At 44.3% G+C, this 25,181-nt stretch overlaps 1 protein-coding gene across 1 annotated transcript in view; it reads left to right on the top strand.

Annotated features, from left to right (window-relative positions):
• The window catches only part of LOC118965482 (fibronectin type III domain-containing protein 4-like), a 72,106-nt gene that overhangs the window by 35,174 nt on the left and 11,751 nt on the right, over window positions 1-25,181 (top strand). The window contains exon 4 of the mRNA XM_036984576.2: window positions 14,886-14,975. Within this exon, the coding sequence (XP_036840471.1) occupies window positions 14,886-14,975 (90 nt within the window). The remainder of the gene's footprint in view (window positions 1-14,885; window positions 14,976-25,181) is intronic.

Genomic DNA, 25,181 nt, shown 5'->3' on the forward strand with positions numbered 1-25,181 from the left:
AACCACACATGTTAATGCTTTACCTCTCAACCACACATGATAATGTTTTACCTCTCAACCACACATGATAATGATTTACCTCTCAACCACACATGATAATGATTTACCTCTCAACCACACATGATAATGCTTTACCTCTCAACCACACACGATAATGCTTTACCTCTCAACCACACACAATAATGCTTTACCTCTCAACCACACATGATAGTACTTTACCTCTCAACCACACACGACAATGCTTTACCTCTCAACCACACACGATAATGCTTTACCTCTCAACCACACACGATAATGCCTTTCCTCTCAGCGACACATATGATAATGCTTTGCCTTTCAACGACACACATGATAATGCTTTACCTCTCAACCACACATGATAATGATTTACCTCTCAACCATGCACGATAATGCTTTACCTCTCAACCACACATGATAATGTTTTACCTCTCAACCACACACACAATAATGCTTTACTTCTCAACCGCGCACGATAATGCTTTACGTTTCAACCGCACACGATAATGCTTTACCTCTCAACCACACACGATAATGCTTTACCTCTCAACCACACATGATAATGCTTTACCTCTCAACCACACATGATAATGCTTTACCTCTCAACCACACATGATAATGTTTTACCTCTCAACCACACATGATAATGATTTACCTCTCAACCACACATGATAATGCTTTACCTCTCAACCACACACGATAATGCTTTACCTCTCAACCACACACAATAATGCTTTACCTCTCAACCACACATGATAATACTTTACCTCTCAACCACACACGATAATGCTTTACCTCTCAACCACACACGATAATGCTTTACCTCTCAACCACACACGATAATGATTTACCTCTCAGCGACACATATGATAATGCTTTACCTCTCAACCACACATGATAATACTTTACCTCTCAACCACACACGATAATGCTTTACCTCTCAACCACACACGATAATGCTTTACCTCTCAACCACACACGATAATGCTTTACCTCTCAGCGACACATATAATGCTTTACCTTTCAACTACACACATGATAATGCTTTACCTCTCAACCACACATGATAATGATTTACCTCTCAACCACACATGATAATGCTTTACCTCTCAACCACACACGATAATGCTTTACCTCTCAGCGACACATATGATAATGCTTTACCTCTCAACCACACATGATAATACTTTACCTCTCAACCACACACGATAATGCTTTACCTCTCAACCACACACATGATAATACTTTACCTCTCAACCACACACATGATAATGCTTTACCTCTCAATGACACACATGATAATGCTTTACTTCTCAACCACACATGATAATGCTTTACCTCTCAACAACACACACATTAATGCTTTACCCCTCAACCACACACACACGATAATGCTTTACCTCTCAACCACACACGATAATATTTTACCTCTCAACCACACACGATAATGTTTTACCTCTCAACCACACACGATAATGCTTTACCTCTCAACCACACACGTCTTGAACTGTACTCCTGAAACTTACTGAAAATGAGAGGATGAAGCACTTCAGGCACACTCCTTGCAGGCTACTGCAAAGAACATACTATATCTATTAGCAATATCACTAACAGTGATAACTCCCTGACCTCAGGAAGATTAATGGGGGTTGTTATCTCAGAATTACAGTTGCATTATCTTGGTATCTATGGGTTTGTTATAGCTCAGAGAAGAGAGGAGAGGAGAGGAGAGGAGAGGAGATGAGAAAATCCAGAAAATGACATTTTTAAGTGGCAGCAAGCTTATAGGTCTGCTGCTAGAACCAGTAAAGGCCACTTTACCACTCTTGGGTAACGGAATTACTTTGGCTTCCCTCCAGGCCTGAGGACAGATACAACAACAATATGATAGAAAGGAGTGGCTATAGAGTCAGCTACCATCCTCAGTAGGAGTGGCTATAGAGTCAGCTACCATCCTCAGTAGGAGTGGCTATAGAGTCAGCTACCATCCTCAGTAGGAGTGGCTATAGAGTCAGCTACCATCCTCAGTAGGAGTGGCTATAAAGTCAGCTACCATCCTCAGTAGGAGTGGCCATAGAGTCAGCTACCATCCTCAGTAGGAGTGGCTATAGAGTCAGCTACCATCCTCAGTAGGAGTGGCTATAGAGTCAGCTACCATCCTCAGTAGGAGTGGCTATAGAGTCAGCTACCATCCTCAGTAGGAGTGGCTATAAAGTCAGCTACCATCCTCAGTAGGAGTGGCTATAGAGTCAGCTACCATCCTCAGTAGGAGTGGCCATAGAGTCAGCTACCATCCTCAGTAGGAGTGGCTATAGAGTCAGCTACCATGCTCAGTAGGAGTGGCTATAGAGTCAGCTACCATCCTCAGTAGGAGTGGCCATAGAGTCAGCTACCATCCTCAGTAGGAGTGGCCATAGAGTCAGCTACCATCCTCAGTAGGAGTGGCTATAGAGTCAGCTACCATCCTCAGTAGGAGTGGCTATAGAGTCAGCTACCATCCTCAGTAGGAGTGGCTATAGAGTCAGCTAGCATCCTCAGTAGGAGTGGCTATAGAGTCAGCTAGCATCCTCAGTAGGAGTGGCTATAGAGTCAGCTACCATCCTCAGTAGCTTTCCATCTAAGTTGTCAATGCCAGGAGGTTTGTCAATAGTTTTCCACCTCTCCCACATTAACTTTACAAAATTCAAACTTGCAATGCTTTTCTTGTATTTTTATTTTATTTTTATGCATGAATACAATTTCTCACTGTTCGTTGTTGGCATTTCCTGCCTAAGTTTGCCCACTTTGCCAATTAAATAATCATTAAAATAATTAGCAACCTCAAATGGTTTTGTGACGAATAAGCCATCTGATTCGATGAAAGATGGCGTTTAATTTGTCTTTCTGCCCATAATTTCATTTAAAGATGGAGAGGAGAGGAGAGGAGAGGAGAGGAGAGGAGAGGAGAGGAGAGGAGAGGAGAGGAGAGGAGAGAACAGGACAGAACAGGACGTCTGGAATTCAGCCTCCACCTCCATCCCAAAATAGCCTCATCTGTCCCCCTCTTAGTACAATCTCCACCACACAATTAAGTTATAACTCACCTCCTTAACGTAATGTCACAAGTCTCTCTTTTATGTGAGATTCAGACCCACCGACCGAGCAACGGCTGTGCTTTGAAAAGCCTTTTTAATCTGGCTTCCTCACAACATAACAGAGACGTTCCAGGGATGTTTTGTTATAGCCAAAGCAGAAAGCTTTTTCCCATCTCACATTCAATCTCCCATTCGAACTTAATTGATTAACAGAGCAGCCGAATGCATGTACAGGCCATCCAATGAGACACAGCTATACAGTCCAGAATCAATAGCAGTGTTGTTATTCCCACCAGCAAATCTCCTACAGTGCCTTTAATAAGTATTTGCCCACTTTCTGATTTTCTCTATTTTTGCCTATTTTCTCACTAAAAGTAATCAGATTTTCAACCAAAACCTAATATTAGATAAAAGGAACTCAAGTAAACAAATAACACAAAAAATTGATACTAATTGTTTTAATAAACAAAGTTATGCAACACCCAATGCCCCTACGGACAGATGGCCTGACATTCTCCTGTAGAATTCTCTGATACGGGGCAGAATTAATGGTTCCTTCAATGTTAAGATGTGAGGCAGCAAAGCATCCCAAAACCATCACACCACGCCTGACCGTTGGTATGAAGTTCTTACTGTAGAATGCAGTGTTTGGTTTTTGCTCGACATAACGTGAACCATGTCGTCCAAGTAGCGTCACAGGCTCTCTTTCCATTTCCCTTAAAAAACCGATGCATCCGGTTCTTTGTGACGCCGCAGAGGGGTCACTAGGCACTCTCTCAACCAGCTTCACCTTGGAATGCTTTTCCAACAGTCTTGAAGGAGTTCCCACATATGCTGAGCACTTGTTGGCTGCTTGGAATGCCTGGAATGCATTTCAATTAACAGGTGTGCCTTGTTAAAAGTTCATTTGTGGAATTTCTTTCCTTCTAATGCGTTTGTGCCAATCAGTTGTGTTGTGACAAGGTACCAACCACTGTGTCTTTGTGAGACGCAGAGCAGGATGATCACCACATGTGTGGTTCCCACCGTGAAGCATGGAGGAGGTGGTGTGGGGGTGCTTTACTGGGGACACTTTCTGTGATTTATTCAAGGCACACTTAACCAGCATGGCTACCACAGCATTCTGCAGCAATACCCCATCCCATCTGGTTTGCGCTTAGTGGGACTATCATTTGTTTTTCAACAGGACAATGACCCAAAACAGGCTGTGTAAGGGCTATTTGACCTAGGAGAGGGGTGGAGTGCTGCATCAGATGACCTGACCTCCACGATCACCCGACCTCAACCCAATTGAGATGGTTTGGGATGAGTTTGACCGCAGAGTGAAGGAAAAGCAGCCAACAAGTGATCAACAAGTGCTCATGTGGGAACTCCTTCAAGACTGTTTGAAAAGCCATCCAGGTGAAGCTCGTTGAGAGAATGCCAAGAGTGTGCAAATCTGTCATCAAGGCAAAGGGTGGCAACTTTGAAGAATCTCCCATATAAAATACATTTTAATTTGTTTAACACTTTCTTGGTTACTACATGATACCATATGTGTTATTTCATAGTTTTGGAGTCTTCACTGTTATTCTAGAATGTAGAAAATAGTAGAAATAAAGAAAAACCCTTGACTGAGTAGGTGTGTCCAAACTTTTGACTATATATATATATATATATATATATATATATACAGCATATACCAAAGTATGTGGACACCCCTTTGAAATTTGTGGAGTGAGTGGATTCGGCTATTTCAGCCACACCCGTTGCTGACAGGTGTATAAAATCGACCACACAGCCATGCATGCTCCATAGACAAACATTGCTATTAGAATGGTCTTATCGAAGAGCTCAGTGACTTTCAACGTGTCACAGTCATAGTGTCACCTTTCCAACAAGTCAGTTTGTCAAAAGACTGCTCTACTAGAGCTGATCTGGTTCAACTCTAAGTGATGTTACTGTGAAGCGGAAATGTCTAGGAGCAACAACGGCTCAGCCACAAAGTGGTAGTCCACACAAGCTCACAGAACGGGTCCGCGGACTGCTGAAGGGCTTAGAGCAAAGCTCGCAAAAAAATTGCCTGTCCTCGGTTGCAACACTCACTACCTTGTTCCAAACGGCCTCTGGGAAGCAACGTCCGCACAACAACTGTTTGTTGGGAGCTTCATGAAATGGGTTTCCATGGCCGAGCAGCCGCACACAAGCCTAAGATCACCATGCGCAACGCCAAGCGTTGGTTGTAGTGGTGTAAAGCTCTGGAGCAACGGAAACACGTTCTCTGGAGTCATGCTGGGTTAGGCGGATGTCAGGACAACGCTGCCTACAGCAATGCATAGTGCCAACTGTAAAGTTTGGTGGAGGAGGAATAATGGTCCGGGGCTGTTTTACTTGATTCGATTTACTTCTGGAACGATTCAGTCTGTCTACAGTTGTAGACAATCAATTGCACCATTAATTTGATGTGAGCTAAACAAGCTTATCTTTCTCCTGCTGCAAAGACGTGTTTGTGTTCATCTGTTCACAAACAGTCTGTCTACAGTTTATTGGGATGCAGACAGCGTTGTGTTTTGCTTTCTTACTGTTGTCTGTTGTCAAGCCCGTGCAGCTGGTTTTAGATAGTGAGTTAATCATCAGTCAGAACCTGTCTTTCGTTTCAAGTCTCACAGTAATGTTGTCTAAAAGGACCTCTTTACCAGATGTGTGAATATTTCTACAATGGAAGTACACAGTTCACATAGAGTACAAAGACTTGACATTTTTACATCCAAATAACCATATTCTCTATTCATAGGGTCCTGGTCTAAAGTAGTATACTATATACTAACCCATATTGCCTATTCATAGGGTCCTGGTCTAAAGTAGTATACTATACACTAACCCATATTCCCTGTTCATAGGGTCCTGGTCTAAAGTAGTATACTATACACTAACCCATATTCCCTGTTCATAGACCAACCTCTATGGGTCCTGGTCTAAAGTAGTATACTATATACCAACCCCTATGGGTCCTGGTCTAAAGTAGTATACTATATACCAACCTCTATGGGTCCTGGTCTAAACTAGTATACTATATACCAACCTCTATGGGTCCTGGTCTAAAGTAGTATACTATATACCAACCCCTAAGGGTCCTGGTCTAAAGTAGTATACTATATACCAACCCCTATGGGTCCTGGTCTAAAGTAGTATACTATATACCAACCCCTAAGGGTCCTGGTCTAAAGTAGTATACTATATACCAACTCCTATGGATCTTGGTCTAAAGTAGTATACTATATACCAACCCCTATGGGTCCTGGTCTAAAGTAGTATACTATATACCAACCCCTAAGGGTCCTGGTCTAAAGTAGTATACTATATACCAACCCCTATGGGCCCTGGTCTAAAGTAGTATACTATATACCAACTCCTATGGATCTTGGTCTAAAGTAGTATACTATATACCAACCCCTATGGGTCCTGGTCTAAAGTAGTATACTATATACCAACCCCTATGGGTCCTGGTCTAAAGTAGTATACTATATACCAACCCCTATGGGTCCTGGTCTAAAGTAGTATACTATATACCAACCCCTATGGGCCCTGGTCTAAAGTAGTATACTATATAGAGAATAGGGTGCCATTTTGGGAAGCAGACCCGGAGTCAGTTTCATTGCTGCAGTATGCTTGCGGAGTCAGATGTGTCCCATTCTAGAACACCGTATAAATAAAATATAATAAAACACCACTCAGTGTTTTTCCCAGCTGGCCTGACGACTGTTCTGAGAGCAAGGAGAAACTCTTTGCCGGCATCCCAAACGGCACACTATTCCCTTTATAGTGCACTACTTTTTAACCAGAACCCATAGAGCTCTGGTCAAAAGTAGTGCACTATATAGGAAATAGGGTACCATTTGGGATGTCGGCTCTCTCTTCTGAAAGCCTCTCTTTATGGCCTGCAAAATCACATGTGTACGTTTTTATATTTTTACTAGGCAGTAATGAATTTGAACTATGCTTGTTTTTCCAGATGGGAAAACTCGGGCAAAGCATTGATTCTTATACAAATTCCACAACAATAACCTATTCAAATTCAAATTCCTCCTATCCATCCATCCACACATACTACATTGTGTGCTATTGAAACGGCAGCTCTGTCATTGTTAGATTTAATGAATGTATTGGTTAGGGATCAACCCCAAGGAGAACAGGATTTATGTCTGTCAGTATCTGCCTCGGAGTCATAATTATATTCTATAGATCAAAACGCTGACTACACCAGTGGAGGCTCCTCAGAGGAGGAAGGGGAGGACCAACCTTCTCAGTGAATTTCATAAAAAGAAACATTTTAAAACATTGAAAAAGTTGTCATTTAAAAAAAAGATATACTAAATATATTCACATGTAAATAAATAATTGATTAAAACACACTGTTTTGAAATTAAAGTCTACAGTAACCTCAACAGCACTCTATAGGGTAGCACCATGGTGTAGCCGGAGGACAGCTAGCTTCCGTCCTCCTCTAGGTACATTGACATCAATACAAAACATAGGAGGCTCATGGTTCTCACCCCCTTCCATAGACTTACACAGTAATTATGACAACTTCCGGGAGGACGTCTTCCAGCTTATCAGAGCTCTTGCAGCATGAACTGACATGTTGTCCACTCAATCAAATGATCAGAGAATGAATCTAGTACTGAAAGCATAAGCTACAGCTAGCTAGCACTGCAGTGCATGAAAACTGATGAGTAGTTGACTCAAAGAGAGAGAAAGACAATAGTTGAACCGTTTTCTATTAATTAATTTCAAGCAAGAGAGAGAGAGTGTCATTTTCTTTCACTTTCAGTTTCACTTACTTAGCTAGAAAATGCTACTGGCTAGTTTAGTTACTCAAACACCAGGCTCAAACAGAGGAATTCTATGATAGCTATCCGGCTATGACTATCCAACACAACACTGGAACTCTTCCAAGTCAAGGTTAGCTTTTGGTATTATTAATTTATTGCACCGGGACCCGCCGGTGTAATTGCTTACTGACTGTACACTGTAACGTTACTGTATGATTGTAGTGTTAGTTCTATTAAAATAACTTCTTATGACTGCAGGGGCAGTATTGAGTAGCTTGGATGAAAGGTGCCCAGAGGGGCCCAGAATAAACTGCCTGCTCCTCAGTCCCAGTTGCTAATATATGCATATTATTATTAGAATTGGATAGAAAACACTCTGACGTTTCTAAAACTGTTTGAATGATGTCTGCGAGTATAACAGAACTCATACGGCAGGCAAAAACCTGAGAAGAAATCCAAACAGGATTTGGGAAAACTGAGGTTGGTCAATTTTTAAACCCAGCCCCTATTGAATACACGGTGGGATATTGGTTATGTTGCACTTCCTAAGGCTTCCACTAGATGTCAACCGTCTTTAGAAACTTGTTTGAGGATTCTACTGTGAAGTGGGACCGAATGAGAGAGGAATGAGTCAGGTCTGCCATGGGCTGACCATGCTCTGACCATGCGCGTTCACATGAGAGGGAGCTCTATTCCATCGCACTTCTGAAGACAATTGAATTCTACGGTTGGAATGTTATTAAAGATTTATGTTAAAAACATCCTAAAGATTGATTCCATACATTGTTTGACATGTTTCTACGGACAGTAATGGAACTTTTTGACATTTCGTCTGCAACTAGGGAACGCGCGTCATGGATTTGTTTACCAAACATGCTAACAAAAGTAGCTCTTTGGACATAAATGATGGACTTTATCGAACTAAATCAAACATTTAATGTGGAACTGGGATTCCTGGGAGTGCATTCTGATGAAGATCATTAAAGGTAAGTGAATATTTATAATGCTATTTCTGACTAATGTTGACTATCCAATATGGCGGATATCTTTTTGGCTGCTTTGTTGTCTGAAAGCTGTACTCAGATTATTGCATGGTTTGCTTTTTCCGTAAAGTGTTTTTGAAATCTGACACAGGAGAAGGAGAAGTGTATCTATATCTATATCCATGTCATTTCATCGACATTTATAATGATTATTTCTGTAAAATGATGTGGCTCTGCAATATCACCGGATGTTTTTGGAACTAGTGAACATAACGCGCCAATGTATGCTGAGATTTTTTTTATATAAATATGCACTTTATCGAACAAAACATATATGTATTGTGTAACATGAAGTCCTATGAGTGTCATCTGATGAAGATCATCAAAGGTTAGTGATTCATTTTATCTCTATTTGTGCTTTTTGTGACTCCTCTCTTTGGCTGGAAAAATTGCTGATTTTTTCTGTGACTTGGCGGTGACCTAACATAATCATTTGTGGTGCTTTCGCTGTAAAGCCTATTTGAAATCGGACACTTTGGTGGGATTAACAACAATATTAGCTTTAAAATTGTATAAAATACATGTATGTTTGAGGAATTTTAATTATGAGATTTCTGTTGTTTGAATTTGGAGCTCTTGCACTTTCACTGGCTGTTGTCATATCGATCCCGTTAACGGGATTGCAGCCTTAACGATGATTTAACTGTGTTGACGTTACTTTAGCTAATATGGGGACAACGATGTAGGATGTGTGTAGCGATTATGACATGGTTTGGCTTGGAAAGGTTTTTTCACCTGGTCACATACAGGTGATGTGTTGTGCACAAAAGAAAGGAACCGTTGAGAGGAGGAGAGTGCATAGAGGATAGAATGAATTCAACATGGCTGCTCTGAAAGTGAACTTTGTTAATACGTGATCGTGGGTGTATTCATTCCGCCGATTCTGTTGAAAAATGTTTCTTAAACGGAAGCAAACGGAACAAAACGGGGATAAACATACCTAAAATTGTCCTCCCTCATCATCAACGGCACTGACTGCCACCGATGAAAGTGTATACAGCGGACGTGAAAAAGCCAATTTTCTGATTTGCTCTATTTTTGCATCTTTTTTTTAAACTGAATGTTCTTCAACCAAAACCTATTAGATAAAGGTCATTACTAAGCTCAGGAACTGGATCCCTCTGTGACTGGATCCTGGACTTCCTGATGGTTGACCCCAGGTGAAAAGAGTAGGCCTCCACCAACCTGATCCTCAACACAGGGGCCCCACAGGGGTGCATGCTCAGCCCCCTCCTGTCTTGCCTGACTTCATGGCCAGGCACGACACCAACACTATCATCAACTTTGCCTTTTATATTCATATACTGTCCATACACACCATTATATATATACAGTATGGCTCATGAAGCTGGTTGAGATAATGCCAAGAGTGTGCAAAGCTGTCATCAAGTCAAAGGCTGGCTACTTTGAAGAACAAAATATATTTTGATTTGTTTTACACTTTTTTGGTTACTACATGATTCCATATGTGTTATTTCATGGTTGTTTATGTATTCACTGTTATTCTACAATGTAGAAAATAGTAAAAATAAAGAAAAACCCTTGAATGAGTAGGTGTATCCACACTTGTGACTGGTACTGTATGTGTACACAACCTGACCAAAAGTATGTGGACACCTGCTCATCAAACATGTAATTCGAAAATCATGGGCATTAGTATGGAGTTGGTCCCCGCTTCTCTGCTATAACAGCCTACACTCTTCTGGGAAGGCTTTCTACAAGATTTTGGAACGTTGCTGCTATAACAGCCTCCACTCTTCTGGGAAGGCTTTCCACTAGATGTAGGAACAATGCTGCTATAACAGCCTCCACTCTTCTGGGAAGGCTTTCCACTAGATGTTGGAACATTACGGCAGGGACTTGCTTCCATTCAGCCCCAAGAGCATAATTTTTTTGTAATCTTTATTTAACTAGGTAAAACCCATTGAGGATAAAAACCTCTTTTGCGAGGGCGACCTGGCAGAAGGCAAAACGGGGAAATAGCAACGTGTCCATAAAACATTACAGAGAAATACAGAATACACACCAAAGACAAAGTCACAAGTTAAAGATACAATTGAAGATCAGAAACAACAGCAGTGTTGTCAATAAGAGTCTTAACAACAGACAAGAACACCAACTCCCCTAACTTTACAATCTTCTGAAGCATGTTCCAAGATGAAGGGACATTATGGGAAAAAATATTGTTTCCCCATCTCAGTTCTACAGGAACAGACAAGGACAGCAGCGACTGTGAATGAAGACTGTATTGAGTGACTGATCTGGTCAGTAAAAGAACAGAGATACAAAGGGAGTTGTCCCATCAATGTTTTGTACACAAAAGTGTTCCAGTGCTTTAGCCTCCTGGTGGAGAGGTGGACAGGTCCATTGTACAGGTCCATTACACCCACAGCAGATCACAGTGATGGGTCAGTGATCTAGCGTTGGTAATACATCTTAAAGCACCATGACACACTGTGTTCAGAGTTTCAGGTCCTTGCTGAGGCATATAGACAATGTCACCATAATACAGCACTGATTAAAAAGAAGGGCTTTGAACAAGATCTTTTCTGACAAACATTGAAAAGCAAGATATGTTCCTGAAATAGAAACCCAGTTTCAACTTCAGTTTTCTTGGTCAAGTTATCAATGTGCTGTTTAAAATTAAACTTTTTCATCTAACCAAATCCCAAGATACTTATAGTAGGTGACCCTATCAATTGTCTGGCCTTTTATAGTTAAAATCTTTAACTTTCAGGGAAGAGAAAACCATCAACTTTGTTTTCCTTTCATTAAGCACAAGTTTAATTTGGAAAAGCTGCCTTTGAAAAAACATCAAAGGCCAACTGTAAGTCCTGAAAAGCCTTCTCAATATTAGATGCGCTGGAATAAATAATTGGGTCTTCAGCATACAGATGGAAATTTGCAGAGTCAACATTTATATACAGTGCAAAAAAGGATCAGACCTAAAATTGAGGGAACTCCTTTTGTAAGCCTTCGAAACTCAGATTTCATACCCTCCTGAGCTACACACTGCGTTCTGTCAGAAAGGCAGTTCTGCAACCAAATCAATGCATCAACACTTACACCTTTTTTAGTCTATTCAACAGCAGGGCGTGGTCAACAGTGTTGAAGGCCAACAGCAGGGCGTGGTCAACAGTGTTGAAGACCAACAGCAGGGCATGGTCAACAGTGTTGAAGGCCAACAGCAGGGTGTGGTCAACAGTGTTGAAGGCCAACAGCAGGGCGTGGTCAACAGTGTTGAAGGCCAACAGCAGGGCATGGTCAACAGTGTTGAAGGCCAACAGCAGGGTATGGTCAACAGTGTTGATGGACAGCAGCAGGGCATGGTCAACAGTGTTGAAGGCCAACAGCAGGGCATGGTCAACAGTGTTGAAGGCCAACAGCAGGGTGTGGTCAACAGTGTTGAAGGCCAACAGCAGGACGTGGTCAACAGTGTTGAAGGCCAACAGCAGGGTGTGGTCAACAGTGTTGAAGGCCAACAGCAGGGCATGGTCAACAGTGTTGAAGGCCAACAGCAGGGTATGGTCAACAGTGTTGAAGGCCAACAGCAGGGCATGGTCAACAGTGTTGAAGGCCAACAGCAGGGCATGGTCAACAGTGTTGAAGGCCAACAGCAGGGTGTGGTCAACAGTGTTGAAGGCCAACAGCAGGGCATGGTCAACAGTGTTGAAGGCCAACAGCAGGACGTGGTCAACAGTGTTGAAGGCCAACAGCAGGACGTGGTCAACAGTGTTGAAGGACAGCAGCAGGACATGGTCAACAGTGTCGAAGGCCAACAGCAGGGCATGGTCAACAGTGTTGAAGGCCAACAGCAGGGTGTGGTCAACAGTGTTGAAGGCCAACAGCAGGACGTGGTCAACAGTGTTGAAGGCCAACAGCAGGACGTGGTCAACAGTGTTGAAGGCCAACAGCAGGACATGGTCAACAGTGTCGAAGGCCACCAGCAGGACGTGGTCAACAGTGTCAAAGGCCAACAGCAGGACATGGTCAACAGTGTCGAAGGCCAACAGCAGGATGTGGTCAACAGTGTCGAAGGCCAACAGCAGGACGTGGTCAACAGTGTCGAAGGCCAACAGCAGGCTTGCAAGGGTTAACATGTTTAAATGTCTTATTCACGTCGGCCACGGAGAAGGAGAGGGAGGGCCAGCAATGTTTGGTAGCGGGCCACGTCGGTGGCACTGTATTATCCTCAAAGCGGGCAAAGAATGTGTTTAGTTTGTCTGGAAGCAAGACGTCGGTGTCCGTGACGTGGCTGGTTTTCTTTTTGTAGTCCGTAGACCCTGTAGACCCTGCCACAAACGTCTCGTATCTGAGCCGTTGAATTGTGACTCCGCTTTGTCCCTATACTGACATTTCTCTTGTTTGATTGCCTTGCAATAACTACACTGTTTGTAGTTGGCCATACTCTCAGTCGTCTTTTCATGTGGTGGTTTGCACTTTCAGTTTTGCGCGAATGCCGCCATCTACCCACGGTCTCTGGTTCGGGTTTTAATAGTCAGTGTGTACAACATCTCCAATGCACTTCTTATAAACTCACTCACCGAATCAGCGTATCATTCAATATTATTCTCTGAGGCTGCCCGGAACATTTCCAAGTCCGTGTGATCAAAACAATCTTGAAGCCTGGATTCCGATAGTTACGGTACACGGTACATCCTGTTTGAGTTTCTGCCTATAGGACGGGAGGAGCAAAATAGAGTTGTGGTCAGATTTGCCAAAGGGAGTGCGGGGGAAGGCCTTGTATGCGTCGCGGAAGTTAGATTAGCAGTGATCCAGTCTATTGCCAGCACGAGGACCACAATCAATATGCTGACAGAATTTAGGTTGCCTTGTTCTCAAATGTGCTTTGTTAAAATCCCCAGCTACAATAAATGCAGGCTGAGGATATGTGGTTTCCAGTTTGCATAGAGTCCAGTGAAGTTCCTTGAGGTCCATCGTGATATCGGCTTGAGGGGGGATATACACGGCTGTGACAATAACTGACGAGAATTCTCTTGGGAGATAATATGGTCGGCATTTGATTGTAAGGAATTCTATGTTTAGGTGAACAAAAGGACTTCCGTTCCTGTATGTTGTTACGAGTACACAATGAGTCATTAATCATGAAACATACACCCCCACCCTTCTTCTTCCTGGAGAGATGTCTATGTCTGTCGGCGCGACGCATAAAGAATCCCAGTGGCTGTATCGACTCCGACAACATATCCCGAGAGAGCCATGTTTCTGTGAAACAGACTGTGTTACAATCTCTGATGTCTCTCTGGAAGGCAACCCTTGCTATAATTTCTTCTACCTTGTTGTCAAGAGACTGGATGTTGGCGAGTAGTATACTCTGGAGCGGTGGGTAGTGAGCACGTCTCCGAAGTCTTACCAGGAGGCCATCTACCATTTCTGCCATGACAATGTTTTGGGTCGGCCTCTGGAATCAGATCAAATGTCCTGGGTGGTGGTGAGAACAAAGAATCCGCTTCGGAGAAAGTCGTATTTCCTGGTCGTAAGGTTGGTAAGTTGACGTCGCTCTGATGTTGAGTAGTTCTTCCCGGCTGTATGTTACAGGTTAAAGAATAGTTACGGATGTGTTCCACCATGTTACAGGTTAAATAATAGTTATGGATGTGTTCCACCCTGTTACAGGTTAACGGATGAAAGAAGAAAGAGCCAGTCTGTGTTGGTACTGACTGTTACTGACTGGTACTGACTGTTGTCTGGTACTGTTGACTGGTAGTGTCGTCTGGTACTGTTGACTGGTACTGAGAGAGCCAGTCTGTGTTGGTACTGACTGGTACTGACTGTTGTCAGTTTGCTCTCTTGTATATTATAGTCTTTGGCCTATGGTCTCTCTTGTGTATTATAGTCTTTGGCCTATGGTCTCTCTTGTGTATTATAGTCTTGGTACTGACTGATACTAACCAGATCTGTTGTCTCTTTTCCCACAGATGACCCTGCTGTGGAGGGAGTGGACAAGTCCCGACAGCTCCAGACTGGGGAGATGATCATTATCGTGGTAGTGCTTCTCATGTGGGCAGGTAAGGACTGGCTTTACAGGTACAGCCTGGCTTTACAGGTACATACTGGAATTACAGGTACATACTGGCTTCACAGGTATGGACTGGCTTTACAGGTACATACTGGCTTTACAGTAGTGATCATTGGCTTCACAGTTACAAACTGGCTTCAAAGGTACATACTGGCGTGACAGTATTTACAGGCTTACAGGTACAGATTGGCTTTACAGGTATGGACTGGCTTTACAGGTACAGACTGGCTTTACAGGTACCAACTGGCTTTACAGTATTTACAGGCTTTACAGGTACAGATTGGCTTTACAGGTATGGACTGGCTTTACAGGTACAGACTGGCTTTACAGGTACCAACTGGCTTTACAGGTACATACTGGCTTTACAGGTACAGACTGGCTTTATAGGTACAGATTGGCTTTACAGGTACGGCCAAGCTTTACAGGTATGGTCTGGCTTTACAGGTATGGACTGGCTTTACATGTACGGACTGGCTTTACATGTGCGGATTAGCTTTACAGGTACGGTCTAGCTTTACAGGTACGTTCTAGCTTTACAGGTATGGCCTGGCTTTACAGGTACGGTCTAGCTTTACAAGTACGATCTGACTTTACAGGTACGGCCTAGCTTTACAAGGAACGGACTGGCTTTATAGGTACGGACTAGCTTTACAGGTACGGGATAGCATTACAGGTACGGCCTGGCTTTACAGGTACAGGCTAGCTTTATAGGTACGGCCTGGCTTTACAGGTATGGCCTGGCTTTACAGGTACAGATTGGCTTTACAGGTATGGACTGGCTTTACAGGTACCGACTGGCTTTACAGGTACAGATTGGCTTTACAGGTATGGACTGGCTTTACAGGTACCGACTGGCTTTACAGGTACAGATTGGCTTTACAGGTATGGACTGGCTTTACAGGTACCGACTGGCTTTACAGGTACAGATTGGCTTTACAGGTACAGACTGGCTTTACAGGTACAGACTAGCTTTACAAGGAACGGACTGGCTTTACAGGTACGGAATAGATTTACAGGTACGGTCTGGTTTTACAGGTACAGCCTAGCTTTACAGGTACGGCCTGGCTTTACAGGTACATACTGGCTTTACAGGTACGGTATAGCTTTACAGGTACATACTGGCTTTACAAGTACGGACTGGCTTTACAGGTACGGCCTAGCTTTACAAGTACGATCTGGCTTTACAGGTACGGTATAGCTTTACAGGTACATACTGGCTTTACAAGTACGGACTAGCTTTACAGGTACGGTCTAGCTTTACAGGTACGGCCTGGCTTTACAGGTACGGTCTGGCTTTATAGGTACGGACTAGCTTTACAAGTACAGATTGGCTTTATAGGTACGGACTAGCTTTACAGGTACGGAAAAGCTTTACAGGTACGATCTGGTTTTACAGGTACGGTATAGCTTTACAGGTACGGCCTGGCTTTGCAGGTACATACTGGCTTTACAGGTAAGGACTAGCTTTACAGGTACGGTCTGGCTTTACAGGTACGGCGTAGCTTTACAAGTACGATCTGGCTTTATAGGTACAGATTGGCTTTATAGGTACAGACTGGCTTTACAGGTACAGATTGGCTTTACAGGTACAGACTGGCTTTAGAGGTAAAGACTGGCTTTACAGGTACAGACTGGCTTTACAGGTACAGATTGGCTTTACAGGTACAGATTGGCTTTATAGGTACAGATTGGCTTTTTAGGTACAGATTGGCTTTATAGGTACAGATTGGCTTTACAGGTACAGATTGGCTTTATAGGTACAGATTGGTTTACAGGTACAGATTGGCTTTATAGGTACCGACTGGCTTTACAGGTACAGACTGGCTTTACAGGTACAGCTTGATCATTACAGGTACAGCAGGGATCGTTACAGGTACAGACTGGCTTTACATGTTAGGACTGGCTTTACAGGTACAGATTGGCTTTACAGGTACAGATTGGCTTTACAGGTACAGATTGGCTTTACAGGTACAGACTGGCTTTACAGGTACAGCAGGGATCGTTACAGGTACAGCAGGGATCGTTACAGGTACAGTATTGATCATTACAGGTACAGTATTGATCATTACAGGTACAGTATTGATCATTACAGGTACAGTAGTGATCGTAGCAGGTACAGTAGTGATCATCACAGGTACAGCAGTGACCATTACAGGTACAGCAGTAATCATTACAGGTACAGTAGTTATCATTACAGGTACAGATTGGCTTTACAGGTACACCAGTGATCATCACAGGTACAGCAGTGATCATTACAGGTACAGTATTGATCATTACAGGTACATTAGTGATCATTACAGGTACAGTTTGATCATTACAGGTACAGTAGTGATCATCACAGGTACAGTAGTGATCATTACAGGTACAGTAGTGATCATTACAGGTACAGTAGTGATCATTACAGGTACAGTAGTGATCGTAGCAGGTACAGTAGTGATCATCACAGGTACAGTAGTGATCGTAGCAGGTACAGTATTGATCATTACAGGCACAGTATTGCTCATTACAGGTACAGTATTGATCATTTACAGGTACGGTCTAGCTTTACAGGTACGGTCTAGCTTTACAGGTACGGACTAGCTTTACAGGTACGGTCTAGCTTTACAGGTACGGTCTAGCTTTACAGGTACGGTCTAGCTTTACAGGTACGGACTAGCTTTACAGGTACGGTCTAGCTTTACAGGTAAGGACTAGCTTTACAGGTACGGACTAGCTTTACAGGTACGGTCTAGCTTTACAGGTACGGCCTGGCTTTACAGGTAAGGTCTAGCTTTACAGGTACGGCCTGGCTTTACAGGTACGGACTAGCTTTACAGGTACGGCCTGGCTTTACAGGTACGGTCTAGCTTTACAGGTACGGCCTGGCTTTACAGGTACAGCATTGATCATTACAGGTACAGTATTGATCATTACAGGTACAGTATTGATCATTACAGGTACAGCAGTAATCATTACAGGTACAGTAGTGATCATTACAGGTACAGATTGGCTTTACAGGTACAGATTGGCTTTACAGGTACAGTAGTTATCATTACAGGTACATTAGTGATCATTACAGGTACAGCAGGGATTGTTACAGGTACAGATTGGCTTTACAGGTACAGATTGGCTTTACAGGTACAGTAGTTATCATTACAGGTACAGCAGGGATCGTTACAGGTACATTAGTGATCATTACAGGTACAGCAGGGATTGTTACAGGTACAGATTGGCTTTACAGGTACAGATTGGCTTTACAGGTACAGTAGTTATCATTACAGGTACAGCAGGGATCGTTACAGGTACAGTAGTGATCATTACAGGTACATTAGTGATCATTACAGGTACAGCAGGGATTGTTACAGGTACAGTAGTTATCATTACAGGTACAGCAGGGATTGTTACAGGTACAGATTGGCTTTACAGGTACAGATTGGCTTTACAGGTACAGTAGTTATCATTACAGGTACAGCAGGGATCGTTACAGGTACATTAGTGATCATTACAGGTACAGCAGGGATTGTTACAGGTACAGTAGTTATCATTACAGGTACAGCAGGGATTGTTACAGGTACAGTAGTTATCATTACAGGTACAGCAGGGATTGTTACAGGTACAGATTGGCTTTACAGGTACAGATTGGCTTTACAGGTACAGTAGTTATCATTACAGGTACAGCAGGGATCGTTACAGGTACATTAGTGATCATTACATGTACAGCAGGGATTGTTACAGGTACAGTAGTTATCATTACAGGTACAGCAGGGATTGTTACAGGTACAGTAGTTATCATTACAGGTACAGATTGGCTTTACAGGTACAGATTGGCTTTACAGGTACAGCAGGGATTGTTACAGGTACAGATTTGCTTTACAGGTACACCAGTGATCATCACAGGTACAGCAGTGATCATTACAGGTACAGTATTGATCATTACAGGTACATTAGTGATCATTACAGGTACAGTAGTGATCATCACAGGTACAGTAGTTATCATTACAGGTACAGCAGGGATTGTTACAGGTACAGTAGTTATCATTACAGGTACAGCAGGGATTGTTACAGGTACATTAGTGATCATTACAGGTACATTAGTGATCATTACAGGTACACCAGTGATCATTACAGGTACAGTAGTGATCATTACAGGTACATTAGTGATCATCACAGGTACATTAGTGATCATCACAGGTACATTAGTGATCATTACAGGTACAGCAGTGACCATTACAGGTACAGCAGTAATCATTACAGGTACAGTAGTGATCATCACAGGTACATTAGTGATCATTACAGGTACAGTAGTGATCATCACAGGTACATTAGTGATCATTACAAGTAGTGATCATTACAAGTAGTGATCATCACAGGTACAGCAGTGATCATTACAGGTACAGTAGTGATCATCACAGGTACAGTATTGATCATTACAGGTACAGCAGTGATCGTAGCAGGTACAGTATTGATCATTACAGGCACAGTATTGATCATTACAGTTACAGTAGTGATCATTACAGGTACAGTATTGATAATTTACAGGTACGGCATGGCTTTACAGGTACGGTATAGCTTTACAGGTACGGCCTGGCTTTACAGGTACGGACTAGATTTACAGTTACGGCCTGGTTTTACAGGTATGGACTGGCTTTACAGGTACGGGATGGCTTTACAGGTAAGGACTAGCTTTACAGGTAAGGACTAGCTTTACAGGTACGGCCTAGCTTTACAGGTACGGTATAGCTTTACAGGTACGGCCTGGCTTTACAGGTAAGGACTAGCTTTACAGGTACGGCCTAGCTTTACAGGTACGGTATAGCTTTACAGGTACGGCCTGGCTTTACAGGTATGGACTAGCTTTACAGGTACGGCCTGGCTTTACAGGTACGGTCTAGCTTTACAGGTAAGGACTAGCTTTACAGGTAAGGTCTAGCTTTACAGGTACGGTCTAGCTTTACAGGTAAGGACTAGCTTTACAGGTAAGGACTAGCTTTACAGGTACGGCCTAGCTTTACAGGTACGGTATAGCTTTACAGGTACGGCCTGGCTTTACAGGTATGGACTAGCTTTACAGGTACGGCCTGGCTTTACAGGTACATACTGGCTTTACAGGTAAGGACTCGTCCCAGGTATTTAACCCTCCAGCCCAGTAATTGATTAGCCATGCCTCGTGCATCTATTCTCATTGATTAGCAGTGTGACCCAATAAGACGTGGAATAGTGGGATACCTCATGGACCTGCACCACCTGGGGCTATTTCCCAATTAGCTCCTCCTCCTTCCTGAAGTATACACTCCTTCACATCTCTTCACTGATTAGAACGTGGTAACTCCCACTAGCCCATGTATGCACCAATCAAATGCTTTGTCTTTTGTGGGAAGCATTGAAAGGAGTACAGTGGAATGATTTGGATGCCCAAAGGGTTTCCTACCCCAGGGACCTGGCTGTGGAGAGGGTTAATACAAACTACATGAAGGAAGACGGGAGAGAAGACAGGAGCGCAGACAGGAGCCTCTGAAGACAGGAGCCTCTGAAGTCAAGAGCCTCTGAAGTCAAGAGCCTCTGAAGTCAAGAGCCTCTGAAGTCAAGAGCCTCTGAAGACAGGAGCCTCTGAAGACAGGAGAGAAGACAGGAGAGAAGACAGGAGCCTCTGAAGACAGGAGAGAAGACAGGAGCCTCTGAAGACAGGAGCCTCTGAAGACAGGAGAGAAGACAAGAGCCTCTGAAGACAGGAGCCTCTGAAGACAGGAGCCTCTGAAGACAGGAGAGACAGGAGCCTCTGAAGACAGGAGCCTCTGAAGACAGGAGAGAAGACAGGAGCCTCTGAAGACAGGAGCCTCTGAAGACAGAAGCCTCTGAAGACAGGAGAGACATGAGCCTCTGAAGACAGGAGCCTCTGAACACAGGAGAGAAGACAAGAGCCTCTGAAGACAGGGGCCTCTGAAGACAGGAGAGAAGAGAGGAGAGAAGACAGGAGCCTCTGAAGACAGGAGCCTTAGAGAGAGGAGAGAAGACAGGAGCGTCTGAAGACAGGATCCTCTGAAGACAGGAGAGAAGAGAGGAGCCTCTGAAGACAGGAGAGAACACAGGAGCCTCGGAAGACAGGAGCCTCTGAAGACAGGAGCCTCTGAAGACAGGAGCCTCTGAAGACAGGAGAGAAGACAGGAGAGAAGACAGGAGCCTCTGAAGACAGGAGCCTCTGAAGACAGGAGAGCAGACAGGAGCCTCTGAAGATGGGAGCCTCTGAAGACAGGAGAGAAGAGAGGAGCCTCTGAAGACAGGAGAGCAGACAGGAGCCTCTGAAGACGGGAGCATCTGAGAAAGGAGAGAAGACAGGAGCCTCTGAAGACAGGAGCCTCTGAAGACAGGAGCCTCTGAAGACAGGAGAGAAGAGAGGAGAGAAGACAGGAGCCTCTGAAGACAGGATCCTCTGAAGACAGGAGAGAAGACAAGAGCCTCTGAAGACAGGAGAGAACAGAGGAGCCTCTGAAGACAGGAGAGAAGACAGGAGCCTCGTAAGACAGGAGCCTCTGAAGACAGGAGCCTCTGAAGACAGGAGAGAAGACAGTAGCCTCGGAAGACAGAAGCCTCTGAAGACAGGAGCCTCTGAAGACAGGAGAGCAGACAGGAGCCTCTGAAGACAGGAGCCTCTGAAGACAGGAGCTTCTGAAGACAGGAGCCTCTGAAGACAGGAGCCTCTGAGACAGGAGAGAAGACAAGAGCCTCTGAAGATGGGAGCCTCTGAAGACAGGAGAGAAGAGAGGAGCCTTTGAAAACAGGAGAGCAGACAGGAGCCTCTGAAGACAGGCGCCTCTGAAGACAGGAGCATCTGAGACAGGAGAGAAGACAGGAGCCTCTGAAGACAGGAGCCTCTGAAGACAGGAGCCTCTGAAGACAGGAGCATCTGAGACAGGAGAGAAGACAGGAGCCTCTGAAGACAGGAGCCTCTGAAGACAGGAGCCTCTGAAGACAGGAGCCTCTGAAGACAGGAGAGAAGACAGGAGCCTCGTAAGACAGGAGCCTCTGAAGACAGGAGCCTCTGAAGAAAGGAGAGAAGACAGGGGCCTCTGAAGACAGGAGCATCTGAAGACAGGAGCCTCTGAAGACAGGAGAGAAGACAGGAGCCTCTGAAGACAGGAGAGAAGCCTCTGAAAACAAGAGCCTCTGAAGACAGGAGAGAAGACAAGAGCCTCTGAAGACGGGAGAGAAGAAAGGGGACTATGAAGACGGGAGAGAAGACAGGATCCTCTGAAGACGGGAGAGAAGACAGGATCCTCTGAAGACAGGAGAGAAGACAGGAGCCTCTGAAGACAGGAGCCTCTGAAGACAGAAGCCTCTGAAGACAGGAGAGAAGACAGGAGCTTCTGAAGACGGGAGCCTCTGAAGAAAGGAGAGAAGACAGGAGCCTCTGAAGACAGGAGAGAAGACAGGAGCCTCTGAAGACAGGAGAGAAGACAGGAGCCTCTGAAGACAGGAGAGAAGACAGGAGCCTCTGAAGACAGGAGAGAAGACAGGAGCCTCTGAAAACAAGAGCCTCTGAAGACGGGAGCCTCTGAAGACAGGAGAGAAGACAAGAGCCTCTGAAGACGGGAGAGAAGACAGGAGACTATGAAGACGGGAGAGAAGACAGGATCCTCTGAATACGGGAGAGAAGACAGGATCCTCTGAAGACAGGAGAGAAGACAGGAGCCTCTGAAGACAGGAGAGAAGACAGGGGCCTCTGAAGACAGGAGTCTCTGAAGACAGGAGCCTCTGAAGACGGGAGCCTCTGAAGACAGGAGAGAAGACAGGAGCCTCTGAAGACAGGAGAGAAGACAGGAGCCTCTGAAAACAGGAGTCTCTGAAGACAAGAGCCTCTGAAGACAGGAGCCTCTGAAGACAGGAGAGAAGACAGGAGCTTCTGAAGAAAGGAGAGAAGACAGGAGCCTCTGAAGACAGGAGAGACGACAGGAGCCTCTGAAAACAAGAGCCTCTGAAGACGGGAGCCTCTGAAGACAGGAGAGAAGACAAGAGCCTCTGAAGACGGGAGAGAAGACAGGAGACTATGAAGACGGGAGAGAAGACAGGATCCTCTGAATACGGGAGAGAAGTCAGGATCCTCTGAAGACAGGAGAGAAGACAGGGGCCTCTGAAGACAGGAGTCTCTGAAGACAGGAGCCTCTGAAGACGGGAGCCTCTGAAGACAGGAGAGAAGACAGGAGCCTCTGAAGACAGGAGCCTCTGAAGACAGGAGAGAAGACAAGAACCTCTGAAGACAGGAGAGAAGACAAGAACCTCTGAAGACAGGAGAGAAGACAAGAACCTCTGAAGACAGGAGAGAAGACAAGAGCCTCTGAAGACGGGAGAGAAGACAGGAGACTATGAAGACGGGAGAGAAGACAGGATCCTCTGAAGACGGGAGAGAAGACAGGATCCTCTGAAGACAGGAGAGAAGACAGGAGCCTCTGAAGACAGGAGCCTCTGAAGACAGGAGCCTCTGAAGACAGGAGCCTCTGTGATGTAAAATAGAACATGACTCTGTGCGTCCCAAATGGCACCATACTCACTATATAGAGAGCATCATATGAAGGGAATAGGGCACTATGAAGGGAATAGGGCACTATGAAGGGAATAGCGTGCTATTTGAATGGAATAGGGTGCTAGCGTGCTATTTGAAGGGAATAGGGTGATAGGGTTCTATTTGAAGGAAATAGGGTGATAGGGTTCTATTTGAAGGGAATAGGGTGATAGGGTTCTATTTGAAGGGAACAGGGTGCTATTTGAAGGGAATAGGGAGGGTGATAGGGTGCTATTTGAAGGGAACAGGGTGCTATTTGAAGGGAATAGGGTGCTATTTGAAGGGAATAGGGTGCTATTTGAAGGGAATAGGGTGATAGGGTGCTATTTGAAGGGAACAGGGTGCTATTTGAAGGGAACAGGGTGCTATTTGAAGGGAACAGGGTGCTATTTGAAGGGAATAGGGTGATATTTGAAGGGAATAGGGGGGGTGATAGGGTTCTATTTGAAGGGAATAGGGTGATAGGGTTCTATTTGAAGGGAATAGGGGGGGTGATAGGGTTCTATTTGAAGGGAATAGGGGGGGTGATAGGGTTCTATTTGAAGGGAATAGGGAGGGTGATAGGGTGCTATTTGAAGAGAACAGGGTGCTATTTGAAGGGAATAGGGAGGGTGATAGGGTTCTATTTGAAGGGAATAGGGTGATAGGGTTCTATTTGAAGGGAATAGGGGGGGTGATAGGGTTCTATTTGAAGGGAATAGGGAGGGTGATAGGGTTCTATTTGAAGGGAATAGGGAGGGTGATAGGGTTCTATTTGAAGGGAACAGGGTGCTATTTGAAGGGAACATGGTGCTATTTGAAGGGAACAGGGTGCTATTTGAAGGGAACAGGGTGCTATTTGAAGGGAATATGGTGCTATTTGAAGGGAATAGGGGGGGTGATAGGGTTCTATTTGAAGGGAACAGGGTGCTATTTGAAGGGAATATGGTGCTATTTGAAGGGAATAGGGTGCTATTTGAAGGGAATAGGGTGATAGGGTTCTACTTGAAGGGAATAGGGTGCTATTTGAAGGGAACAGGGTGATAGGGTTCTATTTGAAGGGAATAGGGTGATAGGGTGCTATTTGAAGGGAATAGGGTGATAGGGTTCTATTTGAAGGGAACAGGGTGCTATTTGAAGGGAATAGGGTGATAGGGTTCTATTTGAAGGGAATAGGGTACTATTTGAAGGGAACAGGGTGATAGGGTTCTATTTGAAGGGAATAGGGTGATAGGGTGCTATTTGAAGGGAATAGGGTGATAGGGTGCTATTTGAAGGGAACAGGGTGCTATTTGAAGGGAATAGGGTGACAGGGTTCTATTTGAAGGGAATAGGGTGCTATTTGAAGGGAATAGGGTGCTATTTGAAGGGAATAGGGTGATAGGGTTCTATTTGAAGGGAACAGGGTGCTATTTGAAGGGAATATGGTGCTATTTGAAGGGAATAGGGAGGGTGATAGGGTTCTATTTGAAGGGAACAGGGTGCTATTTGAAGGGAATAGGGTGCTATTTGAAGGGAATAGGGAGGGTGATAGGGTTCTATTTGAAGGGAACAGGGTGCTATTTGAAGGGAATAGGGTGCTATTTGAAGGGAATAGGGTGATAGGGTGCTATTTGAAGGGAACAGGGTGCTATTTGAAGGGAATAGGGTGATAGGGTGCTATTTGAAGGGAACCGGGTGCTA

The sequence above is a fragment of the Oncorhynchus mykiss genome, chromosome 8 (genome assembly GCF_057628025.1).
Source record: "Oncorhynchus mykiss isolate SJ-2025 chromosome 8, ASM5762802v1, whole genome shotgun sequence".
NCBI classification, from domain to species: Eukaryota; Metazoa; Chordata; class Actinopteri; order Salmoniformes; family Salmonidae; genus Oncorhynchus; species Oncorhynchus mykiss.